Source organism: Oreochromis aureus, linkage group 7, assembly GCF_013358895.1.
Source record: "Oreochromis aureus strain Israel breed Guangdong linkage group 7, ZZ_aureus, whole genome shotgun sequence".
NCBI lineage: Eukaryota > Metazoa > Chordata > Actinopteri > Cichliformes > Cichlidae > Oreochromis > Oreochromis aureus.
The window spans coordinates 20552578-20569969 of record NC_052948.1 but is presented as its reverse complement, the minus strand read 5'-3'; the positions used below and the strand labels follow the sequence as shown (position 1 = coordinate 20569969).

At 42.0% G+C, this 17392-nt stretch overlaps 1 protein-coding gene across 4 annotated transcripts in view; it reads left to right on the top strand.

The window, feature by feature from the left end:
- The window catches only part of peak1 (pseudopodium-enriched atypical kinase 1), a 103240-nt gene extending 87098 nt beyond the window's left edge, over nt 1–16142 (top strand). For all 4 annotated transcript variants that reach the window (XM_031752804.2, XM_039614809.1, XM_039614807.1 and 1 more), the window contains 3 exons: nt 2846–3090; nt 9147–9964; nt 13058–16142. In XM_031752804.2, coding sequence (XP_031608664.1) covers nt 2846–3090; nt 9147–9964; nt 13058–14413 — 2419 coding nt within the window. In that variant the 3' untranslated portion in view covers nt 14414–16142. The remainder of the gene's footprint in view (nt 1–2845; nt 3091–9146; nt 9965–13057) is intronic.
- Nucleotides 16143–17392: the final 1250 nt, after the last annotated feature.

Below are 17392 nucleotides of genomic sequence, written 5' to 3'. Positions count from 1 at the left end.
GCTACTCATTAATCTATTAACTGGTTAATAATAAAACTCCTTTTAACTCTAGAGTTCGTGAAGTTTAAATAATACATTTTAATTCATTCAAATGGTTTCTGGTTTCTGTCTGCTATGCCAGAAAAGGCAATACTGTCCGTAGTACCCAGTGCGTTGTTGTTATTTACTTAAGAAGACACATACATGGCACATTGCCTGTACAACCTGCATCTTTGACAGCAACATGTACTACTATGCAGGCTCTTCCAAATATGCCTTGGTGAGTGGAGTTATCACAGTTAATACACAATATGGGTGAATTTCAGATGTGGCCCAGAATTCTCACACCCGCAATTCAATGGAGTTAGCACATGATGAAGTCATTGTCTGGTGTTGTAATGAAGACTGCAGTGTTACAGCACACAGCAACACGCCATTACAAGGAAAGCCATTGTGCTCATAGATACAGTCATTTCTTTTGAATTAATAAAAGAAAATGTTGTGCCAAGAAATATACATTGATTAGTGTAAATAAGCCTTCCAACAAATTCATACATTGTTATAAACTTAAAATTAATCCATTAAAAGTACAAGTGTGATAGATGGACATGTTTTGTGTACGTGTTTTGTGTACGTGGCAAGAGCCTAGCCACTTCCCTAGTAAGGATTATAAGTGAATTTTCATTTACAGATCACAGAAAGCTCTTTCAAACTATATAGGACTATTTAACATTTGAACAGGTATATTTTCATCATCTCTTTCTCATTATGTCACCACTGCTCTCTCTCCTCTCATTTCCACCTCATTCTCTTCTTCCTCCCTCAAGCTTCATATGCTTCAGTCCGAGTACTACGATGTTAGATCCACTTCAAAGACAGTAACACAGTTTCACTAACAGCAGCAGGAACTGCAGTGATTACTGACAGAAAAGTTCAGGATATCCTCAGCAGCTCACCTCAGTATCGCTGTGATCGGTCAGAAGTGAGCTTCACAGACTCATCCACTCACATCTGAATTTTACAGCCTCCTTGAGAGTAAATAGACGAGGATACATATTGACAGCTGAGGTAAACAGCAAACTGACAGCCTATACTCACTGGAGATGAACGGCACTCAGAGTTGTTTTTCCTGTAACAGCCCTATAACAAAACTCAGTTGACTGCAAACTACATTCTACTGACATTTAGTGGTGAGACTTTGCACACTGTATCTTTAAAGTTCTTGAGCCTGAGCGTTACTTTTTTTTGTAATTCTTTAGTCTTACCTTTTTTACCTTAACTCCAAACTTTGTGAAATTTGCATGTTTTTCCTGTGCCTGCATGAGTTTCCTTCTGTTTCCTTCGACAGGTTAATTGGTGTTAAATTAGCTGTAAGTGTTGATGTGAGAGTGCGTACTTGTCTATCCCTGTGTGCCTGATGAACCAAAGGCCTGTCCGGGGTATAACTCGCTTCTAGCTCCATGTCAGCTGGGATAGGTTCCAGAAAGTTGTTTTTTTTTAAATTGAAGGATGGATTCATTAGCGTATTTTTCAACACATTAGAATGTTACAGTTCTAGTGTAGACATGTTTAAAGAAAAAAAGCTAAAAAAAATGGTAATAAAAAAGGTTAATAATGGCATTTATATCTGCGAAATATTCTGATCTCACCTCCTTAAACACCTCAAATCAGAGCCACCTACTGATGAAGGGCTCTTCAAAACATGTCATCATGCTGTGCTGTGACTTGCTTTGCCTTTTTCTTACACCTTCCCTTAGGCGCCGTATGTGTAGTTGCATATAAAACGCATCAAGCTTCAAAAGCCTCCCACTGACAGATGCACTGGCTCCAATTTATCACTTGCTGAGGAAGATGAAGTGTGCTGATAGAGTGAGGCGCACATACTGATATCAGAGATGGAAAAAAAGACTGACCAGATAAAACCAATGTCGTATGTGTTTTTGTTTATATCCTGAGATGTTAGATACAGTTTCATAGACGGAGTGAATGACAGATTAAAGTCCCTATCATAAGCAACTCATTCATCATTCTGCAGCACTATTGTCTTTCCAATATGAGCCTTATATTATTATATTTCTTCTTTTATGAGTTGTTTTGCAGATATTTCTTTGAAGAGCAAAAGCTTGTCATGAAAAGATTAATAAAAGTCGAGGCAGTCTGGCAATAGGATCAGATCAGCCGCCACACCCATCAACATATTGATGTCTCAAGCCCTTTAGTACTCAGTAGGAGTTAATACAGTCATGCTATCGGTACTCTGTAATACAGCTTTGACGATGAATTAGTGCTGCCGATATCTCGCCTGATTTAAGCTATTTGCTGATTTATTGTTACTGTATTGATATAATTATTTATAACTGTCAATAAATAAAAATGTAAGAAGTAAGGAAGCAATAGGGAGAAACGCCCTTCAGCCAGTGTTAATTTTGCTTTGCTCGTCCTCCAGAGGGCGCTCTGTAGCTTCCCTGTTGGCAACATGCGTGTTGGGAGCACCACAAACACAACCAGCTGATTCGAACAGAGTGATCCTCCACTTGTTGTGACACTAATTTTAAGATTTTTTTTTTTAAACTTCATCATCGTATTTATTCTGGTATTTTTATAACACAGAGTCATAACTAACTACACCTCCATCTCAGGACTTTGGGCTCCATTTTGATCTGCTGTTACAGCATAATGTGAAAGAACCAGAATATGCCATGAGCTCACACAAAAGCACTTACAGACTTACAAGGTTAAAACAATACCAGCTACTCTGTCGAGTCTGGCAATGGAAGCACTGGGAAAAATACTGTCAGTAAGTGCTGTCACATGTACCGGTAGATGAAAAAACGAAATGAGCCATGTCTCTCTCTGTCATGTGCAGCCAGGTACCAGTCAGTGCCAGCGCCAGGGATCGGGAGCTGCCCAGCGCCACCTCCTTGCCTGCCAAAGTGAATCTGGGGCTGGTGCTTGGGGAGGCTGCGGAGGGCCATGCCAACCAGGTTGCTAGTACAGCCGCGGCCAGCGAGGGCAGCGCCAGCCTGGGAGAGCCTGAGGACGATGGGATTCACTCTCATTATTCTCACTCTCCTGCCTCCAGCCAGTGCAGTGCCACCTACAGCAATCTGGGTAAGAGTGAAAACATGAAAGATGGATAAAGAAGGATTTTTGTTTTGTTTTTTTTAAACTCGTGTTTATATTTGTGCTGGAGAAACCTGAAATTTAAAACGGTGCCTTCTGTGCTGCGTAGGCTTAGGCAGGATGATTGAATTGTCTACATAAGTAGGTTTTGACTGTGTGTGACAGATTTTTCTGCCTGATGTCTTAAGACACATCCATCTATTGCATTCTTCTACTGATTTTTATTCTGGATTTGTCACATGACAATTCTCACAAAAACTGAAGATAACGTAATGAGGAAAGATAATCTGCAAATAAAATATGGATTATACACCAAACTTATTGAATTCAACATTGTTTACACTTTGCCAAATTAGTATATATATATAAAAAAATACAAAAACAGGAAAGTATGACATGTAAGTGTATAAGACCCTCTTTTGCTGTCGCTGTAAGCTTGCCTAACCGGTGAAGTGGGGTTTTTGGCAGTTTTGGCAGTTCTTTCACTCCTGAGTGGCTGATTTTACTTTCTTCCTGTATCAGCACACTTTCTCATGTGACAAGGCATAATTTATTCTCTGCAAAAACAGCTGGAGCCCGAAATCTCGACACATCTTTTCACACACAGCCTGCAGCTCGGTGCCTAAAAATAACATATTACAAAGAAAAGATGGGTTTTTTTCGTTGGAGGTGGGAGAATCTTTGCCCTGGGGTTAGTGATCCTACTCATGAAGCTGGTTCAGTTCCTGATGGTGATCAAAACTGAGAACCCCGAGGACTTGCATAAATCCCATTTTAATCACAATCCAACTCTTTTTCTTTTCTCATATCCTGTGTCTCTGTCTTGAAACTATATCATGAGTGACTGATAGCATTGTAATAGGGCTACCTACCTACCTACCTTGCTGCTTTCACACAGTATGAGAGCATACATGGCTAACCACAGTACTGATAATGGGATAAATATTGTGGGGAGTTTTTTTGTTTTCCTTTTTAAATCACATTTCTTGTAGCCAAGAAACGGCATAAAAATATCTCTGGATATTTTTTCTCTGAAAATTGTCCCATTTCCTAGAAACAGCAAGACATTGGTAAACAATTGGGAGGCACAAGAACAAATTCTTTGAGGCCTTGATGTTCTTTTCACAGAAAAACAAATCAGCCAGCACATTGCAGATTTGTTCCCCGATACCTTTTAAAAAAATATAAAGTTATTCTGCATGAACAAGGCAACATACACTCACTTAGGTACTCCTTTCTAGTACTGTTTTGGACCCCCTTTTACCTCCAGAACTGCTTTAATTCTTGGTAGCATAGATTCCATTTTTAATCCATATTGATTTGAAAGCATCACACAGTTGCTGCAGACTGCCTGTGGACGCCGCAGTGTAATGAGTGTAATGAACTCACTGTGATATTCAAGAAAGCAGTTTGAGATTTGTGACATGGAGCATTATCCTGCTGGAAGAAGCCATCAGAGGATGGGCACACTGTGGGCATAAACGTTTTAATGCCCGAACCATGAAATAAGTGCCAGAAAATTCAATTTTTTTAAAAAAATGTAAAAAGAAAAGAATATTAAATACAAATTTTTTATTTTTTATTTTGACATATTTGATACATACACTCTATGCATCAGAAATGGTCGTTTTTGATCAGCAGCAGCAATTCTCAGGTTGGCTGTGGCATTTAAACGATGCTCAGTTGGTATTAAGGACCCCAAAATCTTCCAAGGAAATTTATTCCCCGAGCCTGAGCTATTGTATCAGTGGTTCAGACTGAATCCCTGCTTTCATGTTGTAATGTTTCAGAATTTTGCATCTGAATGCTGCAGTAGAAATTAAGACTCAGTAGAGACCAGGCAACACTTTTCCAATCTTCTGTTGCTCAATTTTGGCGAGCCTGTGTAAATTGTAGCCTCAGTTTCCTGTTCTTGGCAGACAGGAGTGGCACCTGGTGTGGTCTTCTGCTGCTGTAGATCCAGAGATGCTCTTCTGTGTAGCTTGGTTGTAACAAGCAGCTGTTTGAGTTACCGTTGCCTTCCTATCACCTCAAATTAGCCCGGCCATTCTTCTGTGACCTCAGAAGGTTCTCTGTAAACCTTAGAGATGGTTGTGTGGGAAAATCCCACGACATCAACCATCTCTGAGGTTCTCAGGCCTGTTTTCTCCATTCTGTTGCTTAGTTTAAACTTCACTAGGTCATCTTGACCCTGTCTGCATGCCTAAATGTACTGAGTTGCTGCTATGTGATTGGCTGATATCTTTGTTAACAGGAAGTTGAATAGGTTCTTTATCCATCACATTCCTGTAACTTCATGATAATAAAGTGTCTCACTGATGGACAGGTTTCATTTCAACGTTGCTAGCTGCTCCGCTTTACAGGTTTTCTCTCACTTTGACAATAAGTGCACACTACCAGGCTTCTATAGCAGAGAGGTAGGCACAGCTGTCGAGCACTGTCGGGGCACTTAACACACGAAGCTCTCTGTGTGGGAAACGGATCTCTCTGTGATCAAGTGGCATGTGAGAGAACAAGAAATAGAAACACAAAGCGAAAGGGTTAGAGAGTGTGGGTTTGCAGAGCAGCTGCGCAACTGAGGTGCCTCGCTGCATTGTCGCACATGTGGACGTGTGATGTTTAAAGAGAATTATGGGTCTTCCTGTTTAAGGATTCAGCAGTGACAAAATATTTGTGTTGCTCTGGCACTGTTGTACTAATTAGGCCTTTTTTTCCTTTCTTTTCAAAAGGCATGTGCAAACTGGGAATGCAGCATTTGCACGCTTTTGTTTGTGAAGCTCGAAATGCACACGGGCCCTGTGGATGGGTTGTGTTAAAAGCTCCCTGGATGACGCAGACAGCGAGCTGCCTGCAGCCTAATTTAACTTTGCTGCATGCTGCTAATGAGGGGCTAGATAGAAGTTTGTGTATCCGTGTTGTCAAACATCGCACAGAACAGCGTGTCATTTCTGTTTGGGAGGAGGAGGTGTGTGGCCTTCCACACACTCAGACACACACAAACAAGTGTTGACCTAAGACACACAGCCGCTCAGTGTAACGCCTGCTTTGAGTTTCCTGTCTTTCCTGCTGTTACCTTAGCAATGCTTTGCTTTTCACTACTGTCGGCTACATTTGCTGTTCACACTTTTCTTTTTTTTTTTTTTTGTGAGGAATCAGGTTCACTTTTTAAATGAAAGTGTCTCTCTCGCGCGTGCTCTCGCTCTCTCACTCACTCACTGTCATGTAGTATAGTCGCGCTCGGGTTTTAATCAGAGCATCAGGCGGTAGGAGGCAGAGTGCTCGCTGCCTTTAAGTGAGAAATGTCCATTATTGGTGGGAGCGCTGAGCCTGTCTGTTGGCACCGGCGACTCCTCACAGACTCTCAGGGATGGAAGCAGAGAACAGCGTTTCATTCTGCCTCCGGGCGCTGCTGCTGCTGCTGCAACTGCACCACGTTTCTCTAAAAACTTTGAGGTGTTAGTGGAATTGAGGTAAGCTTGTTTCGCTCGTTTTCCTCAGTGTTCATCTCTGTCATATATTTATGTTTCTCTGTTCATCAGCCCCCTCGCCTCTTTGTTGTTTTTTTTTTTTTTTAAATTCTCCCCCCACCCGCCACTTCTACCACCTCTAACCGCCTACTCCACCGCTATCACTCCATTCCACCACCCCCCCGGTCCTCTTTATTCTACCCACCTCCTCCATCCATCGCTTGCCTCTTGTTAACGTGTCAGAGTTAGTTCGGAGGCAGCTGAGCAGCAATCGCTCTGCTATGGCAACAAGTTCCTTCAACCAGTCAGAATAAAATGTTGACGAATGCTGTTTCCTGGAAATTTGACTGTACGGCTCTGATATGATATTTTCAGAACAACGGTTGGATCAGTCCCTGCATTTGTGAGTTTTCACATTATATTACAAATATTAACAGTTAGCTTTATTGCTCTAATTTGTGTGTATATATTGATCACTTGTTGAGCTGTTTTCAGACTGATCGTTGACAGTGTGATGTGATGCAGCAGAGACTCTGAACTGACATCTGCTGGTACTCAGATTTGGAGTGAGAGCAGTAACAGAGCAGTTGGCTCAGACACATCAGGTTCTTCGTGTTACTGTAAAAGAAAATGCTTTTTTTTCCCCCTATTTTATCCTCAATTGATTTTTCACTCGGTCATCTATTACAGATAGACACATGTCATAGAGTTTAGTTTAACAGCACTGGACTTTAAATGATTAAAAATCAACTTTGTAGTCATGTTTGTGCACAGCTTTTTCTTTTTTCCCCCTTTTTTTGAAATCGTGGTTTTGCTTCAAGCATGTTGAAGCACTGTCACAGGCCTTGGTTTAATTGAATTGCAATGCACAAATAACTATTTACCCTGTTCCTTTACAGTAGGTGTACAGCATTCTGATATTTAGAGTTGCTACTTTGCTAATAGCTGCAAACATTAACCGTGTCATAACAGTGTCTTTTTTATTGTTTTTATGTAGTTTTAAAGATTTATTTGCTTAATCATACACATGCAAAAAAAAAAAAAAAAAATCCCAGTCTTATGTAATTGAGTTAAGTCACAGCCACACTGCAATAAAAGATCCCTACGACTGGAAGTGGGAGACGGCTGCTTTCTTGGATGGATTACTGCAGATTGGTGGAGGAACACATTTAATATATTCGTTCCACGGAGGATTACCAAGACTCATTTACTTTATCCTGACTGCTCTATCTTAAGGCTTTTCCTGCATTCTTAGGATGATGTCAGCGTGACTTGCACATGGGGAGTCGCCCATACATTTTAACGATGTATAATCAGTAGTATTTGTGCTGCACAAAGAGGAATGATTTGTTCAGGAAGATGCATTTGCCTCAGGGACGGTCAAAGTAATTTGGTAGAAGGAGGTGACTTTGAAAGACATGAACTCAGATCTCCCTGGTGAGTTAAAGCCACGACGTTGAGTTATCCGTAACCTTACGTGCACACTTTGTTAGAACAACCAGGGAGCTTTGTTCCCATCATACAAACAGCACGACCCCTGCCGCCTTTTCCTTTTATCACACTTGCCTCTGACCCGTGTGCCTCTGTGGTCGTTAACTCCACAGAACGTTGAGGGAATCCAATCAGCCTCCCAACCCTCTGGTTCCTTCTTTCCACCATCCTAAGCAAAAAAAAAAAATAAGGTCACATCAAGCCACTTCTAAATTTGCTCTCCATGCTGCCTCTTTAAGCCTCACTACAGAACAGGACTGCAGATTGAGTCGGGCAGCTGGATGGTTGGAGAAACAGCTTGTGGCCTCAGGGCCACCAGCTCTATCACGTGCTGTCGCACACATCATCATGTCATCCTTTTGTCCTCAAGAGAAGCAACAAGCCAGTGGGTCTCTGGAAACGCCAGAGAGCAAAGGGCAACCCCTAGCTGTAAGGGTGTGGCGTTGTTTTTTTGGCGAAGGATTTTTCATCAGTTTTATCGAATTGCAGCTTTTGTGTCTTTTTGTTTTTTTTCATGCATCCTTTACTGATATCTGGGTCTTTAAGTTATTAAAATCAGATTTTTTTTCCACGGCAAAGATTCCCCACCTCCCTTCCAAACCAAAACAACTTGAGAGCGATGTTTCTGTTGGTGTTCAATTTGTTTTATCTGATCAGAGTGTGGAGTAAAAAAAACAACAAAAAAAACACAGAAATGGTGATGACAAAATATCGAAAGTATTTGGATGAGTATTTAAAGGCATACATGGATGTGAAATATTGAATCTGTGCAAATGCTTTAATTGACTGTGATTAGGTTTTGGTTATAAAATTTCAATCTGCAGGTTATTTAAGGTAATAACTGTGCTGTCAGATCATTGTTGTGGAGTTAACGGGCTAATTTTTTCATATAAAGTCTATTGTACACTAACATTCGATTATTGTGTGAATTTAATTCAAGGAAATTGAAGGAGTTCTTCTTCCTGCTTATTGAACTGGATATCATTACGCCCTCCGTTCAATTTGAAGGGTCCCAACAGTCTTTAATTTTAGTTTAACTGGATCTTTTTTATGCAGTATGCATGTTTTCTGTTTTCTTTTCTTCAGGTAAATCTCGAGCCAGCATGATCCCACTTAAACAGCCAAGAAACATGAAAGCATCCAATGACACACTGGCCTCCATCGAAATTGAAGGCCTCGCTGAGCAGCCAGCCCCTAAAGCCACACCGCCGCCATTACCCAAAAAAGCAGTTCCTCGTTCCAGTACTGAACCCATCCTGGGAGGCAAAGAGCCAGTGGGAGGCCTTAGGCCTCGGGCTGAAGCTAAACCGGGGGGCACCAACCTTAGTGTAGCCAACCCTCTTTATGACTTGGACTCCACCTGGGAAACAGCTAGTCAGAGCTCCTCTCTGAGCTCCGAACCGCATCGAGGCCACGACCATGAGAGCGGTGACTCCTTAGAGAGGTCATCAGCTGCCACAGCTACCAACAAGGCCCGCATGACCAATAGCGTGTCCTCTCTGGTCCCTCAGCCTTCACCTGCTGCACCCAGCACAACCCCCGGCAGAGAGAAGAGAGTCTACCCAAGTTCAGAATCCCTGGCTGGAAGGGGTCGGACCGCGGGTCGCGGAGCTGCCGGAGGCGGCGCAGCCTCCAAACCACAGAGACCTGCTCTTTATAGGGGGTTAGACAGCTGGGATGAGGTGGTGGGGAGGATCCGCGGGCTCCACACAGACACTCTACGGAAACTGTCAGCAAAATGTGAGGACCGTTTCATGGCTGGCCAGAAAGATCATTTGAGGTTTGGCACTGAAAGCTGGTCCCACTTCAGGCTGACCACTGGGAAACCCTGCTGTGAGGCGGGGGATGCCGTTTACTACACTGCATCTTATGCCAAGGACCCACTGGTCAATTATGCCATCAAGGTGAGATTCTTCCTTTTAGTTTGGTGTTAAATGAATACAGCTTCTTTTGTTTCACATATTGTGTTGACTATTTAAACCCTAAAACCTTGAAAGAACCTTAAACACTGACCTGTGGGGAAAAAGAGAAAAACAAGGTTTGTCCTATTTTACACTCAAAGCTGTTTCCCCCCCAAAAGAAGTGATGTTTTCTGATCTCAGTAAAATATTTCAGCATCTCTTTGTTCAGCTTGTTCTTAGTTTTCTTTAATTAGTGTGTTTATTTGTTGTGGGGGATTGGTTTGAATTCTTGCTACATCAAAAGTATTGTAGATATTTTTCTCTGGTAGCTGCTGTCTTTGCAGTAGATTCATAAAATCCTTGTGTTTATGCCGATGAATCTCCTCCCCTCTTTTCCTGAAGTGCTGTGAAATATTGGCACTTAAACTTTGATCCCTTAGGGCATGACCTTGTGCAATAAAAACCAGAGCGTTGTTGTGTTTGTTTTTTTTCTTCCCCTCTGTGCGATTGTGCGAGAGGAGCAGCTTTGTCTTCAGTGTGTATGGAGATGCATGTGGTGGTTTGAGGGCACAGCTTGCCGGAAGAGTTCTGAAGCTAAACACAAAGCAGATATGGATGAAGGTTAAATTATTCACAGGATATGAAACACTGTGCGCCACACCGCTTCAAAGCCTTGCCTTCGTATTAGCAGCAGGCTTAAGAGGAACTCTTGTTTTTTTAAAGACACTCATCTATAAATAAGGCAACCAGAAGCAGTAGAAACAAGCCCCAACTTCCCAATTAAACCTTCCCCAACTCTGTCTGAATGCAGCCCAGCTATGCCCCTGCCTTCCTTTAACCCTTTATGTGCAGATGACGCATTTGAACTTTCATATTTTACTTCTGTGCTAATTACTCACTTTAGCTCTCCAAAGAATTCGGTGAGCGCCTCACTGTGCTTTAAAGCTCTACCATATCACTGAAGAGTCGACATTAAGGAGACAAGAGGTGGTAATAAAAGCAGTGAGTTTCTGCTAACTTGCAGGATTGTGTTACAACCAGAAACACGAGTACGGTGTCAGTTTTGAAAATCTGCAGATGTCTTCAAAGAAGGTGAAGTAGGCAGGTCTAGTCATCATGAGCCATCATGCTCAAACAAACATCAAGTGAAGCTGCACATTCCTGAAGAATTACAGGGTGCGTCTGAAAGGAGTGCACTGATGCGGTTATTCATGCTGTGTTGGAGTTTAATCAAATCTACATAAATCACTACATAAATCACACTTTATTACTTCTATTAAAAGTTTAATCCTTAAAGTGAAATGACTGAGGTTGTTGTTGTATTATAAAAACATGTTCAGCTTTTAATTCATAATCCATGTCTTGATTTATATGAACGGTGACTCAGTTGATACGTACTATAATTATTAGCTACTTTGCAGCTATATACAGTTAATAAAAGGCTGCAATATTTTTACATATTCATTATCAAGATGGAAATCTTGTCGAGCTCTATCTTTAGAGTGTTACTATTTGGCCACTTTGAGAAATCAGCATCTCGTCTTTACATGTAGATTTTTATTGTAGATTTTAAAACATACATTGAAAGTGACACAGGAAACAAAGAAAGAACTCATGTCGCAGTCACAGGGGGTGATGAAATTTGCATAATATATAGGAGGAAAATGAAAACAATTGGGATTTATAGTGTATATTTTTTAAAGATATTAATATATATGTTTATACAGACATATATATCCATACATACACTAAAATCAGATTCATAATGTTAGACACCTGCCAGAGGTTTCTCATAACAGCATCTTTACAACTCACTGTTTAGTCTTATGCATTACAGCAAACTCACTTAGCGATTTTTGTCCTCACAACATCTCTGAGTCGTTTTGTATTTTGGGGACATTTATTAAATTTCTGACAGTAATTTCTGCAAACGTTGCACGTCAGTGAAGACAAATAGGTTAAATTTGATCATTATTAATGAACCCACACTATTCATTTTCAAGGGGACAGAATGTTGTTCAACCCCAGACATCTAATACATCATGCTTTCTGCACAGACTGAGTCTGTCTCTGACTCGGCTTCACCTCTCACTGTGCTGTGATCAAAGATTGAGAATGAGAGCTATGGAGGCTGTAACCGCTTTAGGAGACAGAGACACACTCTCAGTGCTGTCTGTAACAGCCTTAGCTCTGCTTTCTGCCTCTTTCGGCTCTGTGTATCATTAGCTGCATTGTTTGAGAGAAACTGAGCAGGACAGAGAGTTTCGAAAGAAACAGAAAATGTTTTTGAGTTCTCCACTGAAATGTTCTGGTTTTTTTTCCTGGTGTTGCAGAAGGTCGCTGTTTGTTTTGAGGTCTCCCACAGCAGCCAAAGGCGAATTCTGCTGCCAGTAGACCCCGTTTTATTTCATTGAGATGAATCTAATTTAGTTACCAGCGACCATATGAAAACACAGTATATAGGAATTACAGGAAGATAACTAAAAGGTCAGGTATTGACTGATTTACTTTAAAAATAAATCCCAGTAAAAGCAATGTTTATGATCATATTGTGAACAGATCTCATGAAAAGACTGAAACCAACCGTGTGTTTGTTCTTAAAATACACAACCCTGTCCCCGCCTGTGACAGGTTTCATGTTTAAAACCTCGAAGTTATTTCCTAAAGCAGCTAAGCATCTTGTTTGTTTGTTTTTTTTTTAACCAATTTGTGCACTGACAGGGGTAAGGGGTGCATTTCGAGGTGTATTTTTAGCCATGGATCGATACACATCCGATGCTTCAGTAAGCATTTCTGACAGCAGGACAGTGTATGTGACAGAGACTCAAAATAAAGGAACGATGCCGATGTTTTTGCTGACACTAAGGGTAACAGTGTGGCTCATTTGTGTCGTTTCTGCTGTGTTTCACAGAATCGGAAGGTTATTTCGTGACAGTAAGAAAACTAGAATATCATTAAAGTTTCCCCTATGTTTCATTGCTGGTAAATGGACAAATAAGTTAAGAAAATGGCTTTAGAGTGATTGAATTCTCATCTTCAATTCAAGACATTGCACTGACGGTGATTTTTCTCTGACATTTATCTGTACTTCTTCAGATCTGTCGGAGCCAGGTGAAGGAGACCCAGCAGCAGTTTTTCCACAGCCTCGCAGTGAGGCAGAGCCTGCCAGTGCACTTCAACATCCAGCAGGACTGTGGCCACTTCCTGGCTGATGTCCCTGCCCGCCTACTGCCCTGGGAAGAGGAAGAAGAGGAGGAAGAAGCAGATAAGGAAGAAGGGGGGCCAACAGTAAAGGACAAAGAGGCTAAGATGGCAGATTCAAAATCGCCTTCTCCAAATAGGAAACTAGATGAAGTCCCGGCTGCGGGTCACATGAACACAGCTGGCCGCTTGAGGAGCCGAGTGGTGGTGATCACACGTGAGGTGCCCTTCCAAACAGTGGCCGACTTTGTCAGGGAAGGCATGAGCCGGCACACTCAAAACCCGGAGCTGTATGAGCGTCAGGTCTGTCTGCTGCTACTGCAGCTGTGCTCCGGGCTGGAGCACATGAAACCTTTCCACGTGACCCACTGTGACCTGCGACTCGAAAACCTGCTGCTGGTCCAATGCCAACCTGGCAACCCCTGGAATCTGGACTTACTTGAGCCCAACAATAACCGCAACGGCAGCAGCTCGGGGGCAAGCGCCGCAGCCACCGCTGCCGCCAACTCCACCTGCCCCGCACGCCTCATCATCAGCAACTTCTCCCAAGCGAAACAAAAGACTACTCTCATGGCCACTGACCCCGGCACGCTGCGCGACCAGTCGAGGCTGGCACCCGAAATCATCACAGCCACCCAGTACCGCAAGTGTGATGAGTTCCAGACCGGGATTCTGATCTATGAGATGCTGCACCGACCCAACCCCTTTGAGGAGACGCCGGAGTTGAAGGAGCGGGAGTACACCTGGGCCGACCTTCCACCGCTGCCGGTGAGATCACTTTACTCACAGGGGCTGCAGCAGCTGGCGCGCTTGCTGCTCACCGTTAACCCCTCCGAAAGAATCCGGATGGCCGAGGCGCGGGCCTGCCTCCAGTGCCTCCTCTGGGGACCTCGGGAGGACTTGTTTCAGGCGCTGGGCTGCAGCAGCACCGGGCCTATGTCCGGGGCCACTTCGAGCCAGCGCGAGGCCACCCTGCAGAACTGGCTGGACCTCAAGCGGACACTGATGATGATCAAGTTCGCAGAGCGCTCGCTGGACAACGCCTGTGGTGTGAGCCTGGAGGACTGGCTGTGCTGCCAGTACCTGGCGTTCGCCACCACAGAGACCCTCAGCCGGGTGGTGCACATCCTGCAGCAGCCCCAACAGCATCCCCCATCTCCGAATGAGAACCAGCCAGTGCACCCAGCACAGAACCAAACTCAAATACATCCAGCACACACCTTCCACTTGACTCCTTCACAGCCACTCTGAGTTTCTCTGCCCAACTGTTACTATGGCAACAGAGCCAACATATCCCCCCTGTGTGGTCCCTCTGCTGATGTTAAAAGTGTGATGTAAGCTAATAGTCAGCTCCACAGTGCTCACCTAAAACAAAACAGCTGCTTGTGCTGTGTCTGTGTTTTCTTCTTGGACTGAATCGGCCGTGCGAGACGCTCATTCCCCTCAAACGCCCAGGCGCCATGATCAGGGTTATCAAAAGCAGAAAAACGTGGCTTTCAGACACTGTGTTCTCAAAGCAAGTCCAAATAACAGCCCTAAAACATTCAAGCTAATTGAAATCATTTTGGCTCTCCTCATCAATGCCCCGCGTCTTCACATATCATGAGTTTTATCACTCCACAAGTACTAAACTGAGGATTTTACCAAACTTGTGAAGAATTATTTTAAGATTTTGTGTTTCTGAGACAAGTCTCCAGACTTGGAGAGTTGTGAGTACTCCGTGTTAAATATCATTTTCATGCCATCTGTCTACAGGGTTTGAGGGAGTGTGAAATGAAATAACTAAGCTTTTACGGTGATGCGTATTGATATTCTGCAAGTTTTGTCTGACATCTAAAGGGACACCACGGTCAGAATTTTAGAAAGGAAACTTTGAGAATTTGGAGAGTTTCATCCCAATAATTTGACTCTTTGTTACGCAGTGTTGTATTATAAGCAAGTTTTATTTGAATCAGAAAAAAGGGGGGTGTAGGGTGGATTTGAAATGAAGGGAGTGGAGGAAAAACAAGCTTTGGCCAGACATGAGGACGTGGCTAAACATTGAATTTAATATATTTTAGTCATGACATTTGCACAGCTGAGACTTCCTCATTTACTCATTGTGCTTTTAGAAATTCAAAAGCCAGTATGAAGTTGAAATTAACAAAATAAATTAAAAAATAAATAATAATCTATCATAACACATTTCTGCACAGAGCTTTGTAGAGGTGGGTGACGAACGCTGAGCTAAACTTGGCTTTTCATTTAATGTTTTTTTTTACGCTTCGAAATTGGAAAAGGCTCGACCGCCCTGGCTGCTGGTTTGGGTTCTTGTCGGCGTATGTGCAATTAATACCTGTCTTTTGTTATTTCTTTTTGAGGTAACAGCATTATGCAGTCTTTTACTAATACTCTCTTCCTTTTTGTTTTGTTTTGTTTTGTGGCACATAAACTGATCAGTTTCATTTCAATCCTGCAACTTAAGAAGCAAGGTAAAGTTCAGTGGAAAGTACTTCTTATAGTGGATGGGATATTTCAGGGACTGCAAAAAAGTTATTCTTTGTCGATCGTTTTATCTTTTTGTCGAGTTGTTTTTGAACGGTTCTGCATTACGGATGACATTTGCACATTTACATTTGGAACGCTGGTGCCCCTCGGTGGAGCCCGGAGCACACGGTGAGACTGAGTAAAGTTCCTGTGAATCTGAGGAGCTGGATCTGATGTGTTTTGCAGCGTGTGGAATGTAAACGTTTGCGTGGACTGAAACGGACATTTGTTCTCATCTGCTCTACAAATGTGCTTTTTTTTGTTGAACCACTTTGTTTCATATATAAATTCTATCTTGGAGAGAAACTAATTACACAACCACTGACACTTGCTTCCATTCCTCCTATCTTGTTTGTTTCCCCTCTTCTTTTTTCCCCCTTTACCAGTAGGAGAGTAAATCCTGTATTGATGCTTCTGCTTGTCACTCTGAATTAAACGAGCTCTGTGTTATTGACTTTCCAGTCTGGAGTCAGTAAAACCAAGACATGTACAGAAGCCTCAGCTTCCCCAACCAGTAACACTTTATAACACAGTCCGTGACTAAGGGTGTAGTTCCCCTGCAATTAAATGGAATTTTAACATATTTTATTTGAAATTGCAATGTAATTATATCCACATACAAATATTTAAAAGGTCGTATAATAGAATAAGGGGGTAAGGTTAGATTTTTACTGGAAACAAAGAAATAATAATCATAATGTAAGTAATGGTAAGTACTGCGTAATTTCTATGAAATTTAGCGAGAAAAACAAACAATATTTCCCCATCTTAGACCATAAGTACTCTGTACTTTTCAGGGCGTGGCCCAATTATGGAGTGCCTCAACCTTGCCTAATTTCCAGATATTTTTACAGGAAAGGAGACACAAATTACACAGTAAGTAATTTTAAGTCAGAGGTAACTAATTTTAGGCAATGTGTAATTACCTGTTAGTTTTGCAGACAAACAATATTGTCCTTTTGTACATCATAAGTATGCTCTACTTCTCGGGGTGTATCTGTATTATGGAGTGACTGAACCTTGCCTTTTACACCTTTATTTAATGTTCATTATGCTGACGTGCATGTTGATTGTCCAGTTATTCAGTTGTCCCATTTTACTAATGCTTTACTTAAAACTACTCTAATTACAGTAAAACGTGTATCTCCTTCGCAGTAAATACCTAGAAGTTGGGCGTGGTTAAGCCGCTCCCATGACCCAGAAAGTGCAGTGTACTTACAACGTAAGATAATGTTTTTCTATAAAGTACCAAGAACTTATGCAGTACTTAAAGTGTAATTATTTCTTTGATTCCTATAAAAACCTAACTTGTTACACCATTATTCCTGTGTTCCCTATCTTGAAGTATTTGTATCTAAATATAATTACATTGTCATTTCAAATAAAATACATTAAAATTCCATTTAATTACAAGGGAAGTATGCTCTCAGTCACCGGCTGTATTATAAAGTGTTACCATTGAATTTAATGTGTCGAACAAAACACCCCGAATAATATCTTTATCCCAGAATTTAATACTTGGAGGACTGGTGCTGCAAATTTACTTTATTTCAGATGTGCAAAAACTTTGTGGTCCACGGAGCAAAAAATGAGACAAAGCAGGTTGAAGTTTGTTACTGTGTTCAAGGGTTTGTGTACTGAGGAATGTGTGTGGGGCAGCACTGGCGGCTGTCCTCGTATTCAGAGTTAAGCCTTTATATATTA